The sequence below is a fragment of the Impatiens glandulifera genome, unplaced genomic scaffold (assembly GCF_907164915.1).
Source record: "Impatiens glandulifera unplaced genomic scaffold, dImpGla2.1, whole genome shotgun sequence".
Taxonomy (NCBI): domain Eukaryota; kingdom Viridiplantae; phylum Streptophyta; class Magnoliopsida; order Ericales; family Balsaminaceae; genus Impatiens; species Impatiens glandulifera.
The window spans coordinates 1-3,205 of record NW_025919862.1 but is presented as its reverse complement, the minus strand read 5'-3'; the positions used below and the strand labels follow the sequence as shown (position 1 = coordinate 3,205).

Genomic DNA, 3,205 nt, shown 5'->3' with positions numbered 1-3,205 from the left:
GAAGCTGGGAGTAGTTCCTCATCTGAGGGGGAACAAGATCAAAATGCTCAAACATTCAAGCCTATACCATTTCCTAAATCAATGCTGCTAATGTTTATGAGAACATTCTTAATCCTTATCACAGTTCAGGGAACTTGCTCGAAAGGATTAATAGGGAAGAGAAGGAGTTGGAAGAAGAAGAACAAAATAAATCTGATGGTGAATCAGAGAAGGATGAACCCGAGCAGTCCATGCAAGTTTATACCAACTTCAGTCCAATTCAGATCATTGCAGCAGATTCGCAAGATAATTCTTCTAATGAAGGATCTTCAGCTGACGGAACAAAGCTCATGAAGTCGATGTCAACTCTGTTAACAACGCTCTAGAAGAATATGACAGCTATGCAATCTAATATGACGAAAATTATGAAAGCCCAGAAGGAAGACAAGAAGAACTTTGCTAATCTTGTTAAAACTCATAATGAGTTAGAGCTAACATTGAAGAAAAACACGTACGAGGTTGAAGTCTCCAATACGAATTTTGCGAGATTTGAAAAGAAACTCTTCAATCGACAATCCAAAATGATGAGCCTTGTAAGACAGATCAATCTTGATAATCAAAGAAAGGTTATGGAAGCAATGTGCTTGATTCAAAATTAGCTGGTTGAAATTTAAGGCAACATGAGAAGAACAGATGCTGAAAGACTAGAGTATGTCGACTCCATTGCAAGGAAATTTCAAGCTGAAGAGAATGCTAAAGTTGATGCTAAGAAAGAGCAGAACACTATAACTCAAGGCGAGGTTGTAAGAGACAGAAGAGGTCACGGTGTAGCAATCGGTACCAGATCTAAGCGAATGCCAACTAATGATGAAAACCCAAGGCCAACTAAAAGAGGCGGAGGTCGTAGAGGTGGTGATCGCGGAGGTCGCAGCGGTGGTGATCGCAGAGACCGAAGTTCGGGCAGCGGTCGTGGTGGGCGAACTGGTGGAAGTGGTCATGGTGGACGCTGTCTTCCTCCGTTCCAAAACCTGCTAACTGGTGAGGGGGTGAGCGGTGAAGGATTCACCTATCCAATTGATCCTCAAGTAAAAAGGGATGGCCAATAATCTCTCCTCCTTAAACTATTATTATGTTAGTTTAAGATTTTGGCTTTCTAAAACATAGTTTCGGAATATTGGTGGTTTTGAAAAGTGTTTATGTAAGATAGATGAACAAGTTCTACTTCTTATTTATATGATGAATGTTTAATTTGTTATTTATGCACAGGTTTTAACATCATCATCAAAAAGGGGAAATTGTTGAGTCAAATTATTTTGACTAAGTGTCAAAGTAGTTTGACTATTGGAATTTTGATGATGAATGTATAGTTAAAACTCAATTTATGCGTCTAATTGTTTTTTGTGTAGGTGTGTCAAAAACATGTTATATTAGACTTGGTCTTAATGAGATTCATTAGACTGATTTGACATTAGATGCACGGAGTTAGACGTGCAGTCTAACTAGTGAGAGTTAGACGTGCAGTCTAACTAGCTAAGTTAGATGTGCAGTCTAACTAGTAAGAGTTAGACATGCAGTCTAACTAGCGTAGTTAGACGTGCAGTCTAACGGATACGTAGTTAGACGTGCAGTCTAACGGATACGTAGTTAGACGTGCAGTCTAACGGATACGTAGTTAGACGTGCAGTCTAACGGATACGTAGTTAGACGTGCAGTCTAACAGACGTAGTTAGACGTGCAGTCTAAAAGATGAGAATTAGACGTGTGATCTAACTCCTTTATATTAGTTTGAAGGGATGTATAGTTAGACGTGTAGTCTAACTAATAGAAGTTAGACATGCAGTCTAACTCCTTCAGATTAGTTTGAAGGGATGTATAGTTAAATGTGCAGTCTAACTAATGAAAGTTAGACGTGCAGTCTAACTCTTTCAAATTAGTTTGAAGGGATGAGATATTAGACGTGAAGTCTAATTCCATTAGACTAGGTGGTCTAATGGATGATGCCACTAAACGTGGGCGTTTAATTTCATTAGACGAGATCGTCTAAGTGAAATATGTCTAATGCTAGGCTTAAGCAGTTGCTTGAAGCTAGCACCCATCTACCCACGATCAACTAGCTGTATGCTACTCCTGCTCCACTTTCTGTGAAGATCAGTACGACAGTCAGTTGCAACCAATTGAATAATGCCACGTAAGCAAATATTCTTCCCATTACTTGTTTTTGCAGGAATATCCTTGAAGAATATTTGGTGCACTACCAGATTAGTATGGCCACGATGTTAGTGCTCAGAGTTTGTTGTGTACTATGAAGGCGTTCCAATGGAAGCTCGCCACGTTTCATTATGAAGATTCGACCATTGGTACCTTCTCCTATTTAAAGATCCTCAAGGACAACGGAAGAACCATTGGAATTACAGAGAGAAATCAATCGATCTTTTAATACTCAGATTATTCCATCTCACGCATACTGTTACATTAAGTGAGCTGCTTTCTTTCTCTTACAGAGTGTTCAATCAAGAAAGAGTTAGAATCAAAGCATGGTATTAGTTAATGATATTCTTCATATTGTAAGTTGAACAGAGCCTATTCTGTTCAACAGAGAGTTAGTCGTGCGATTGTATTTGATTCGTTGAAAGTTTAATGAATCCTTCTGGTGGTTGGAAGAAGGGGTGACGTAGGAGAGTTAACTCTGAACATCCATAAACAAACTGTTGTGTTGTTTCTTTCTATCATCTTTTCATTCTTGGTTCTTAGCTTAAAACCCAAGCAAACATTTCCGCACTTAAATCGTTCAAGAGTTTGCAAGAGTTTGTGCAGAATAGAAAGTGATCTAAATCCTTAACAAGATTTCTATCAAGTCATTTGTCCTAAGTCGTTATCAATCGCCAGACCCCCGTCTCTATTGATTACGCCGATCTTATCACAAATGATAATGGCGATGATATGCTGACCAAAACACTATGAAAAGGCAAGTTCGAGTTTTGTTGTTCAATTGCGCGTTTGACAACCCTTCCATAGTCGTGATGTGGGAGTTTGTTGGGTTATTTATTTGGGCTCCCAACTATGTAATAAAAGGCCCAACCTATTTAAGAAGCTCGGAAGTTTAGAAGCCCAAAAGTCCAAAATCTCAAGAGTCCTTTTTTATTAAATAGGGGCAGGGTTGTCTTATTAGAAAAAGACTATTGAGATGTCCTCGTTCTTCTATAAAGGGTGGAGGAAGTGGCCTTAA

General features: G+C 38.9%; 1 protein-coding gene across 1 annotated transcript; it reads left to right on the top strand.

Moving 5' to 3' along the window:
• The first annotated feature begins 659 nt into the window (after window positions 1-659).
• On the top strand, window positions 660-1,085 carry LOC124918546 (protein nemuri-like). Its single transcript, XM_047458651.1, has one exon. The coding sequence runs from the start codon at window positions 660-662 to the stop codon at window positions 1,083-1,085; it is 426 nt and encodes a 141-aa protein (XP_047314607.1).
• Window positions 1,086-3,205: the final 2,120 nt, after the last annotated feature.

What these genes read in the sequence shown, in the direction of transcription:
- LOC124918546 (XM_047458651.1), top strand. Translation starts at nt 660, where the DNA reads ATGAGAAGAACAGATGCTGAAAGACTAGAGTATGTCGACTCCATTGCA.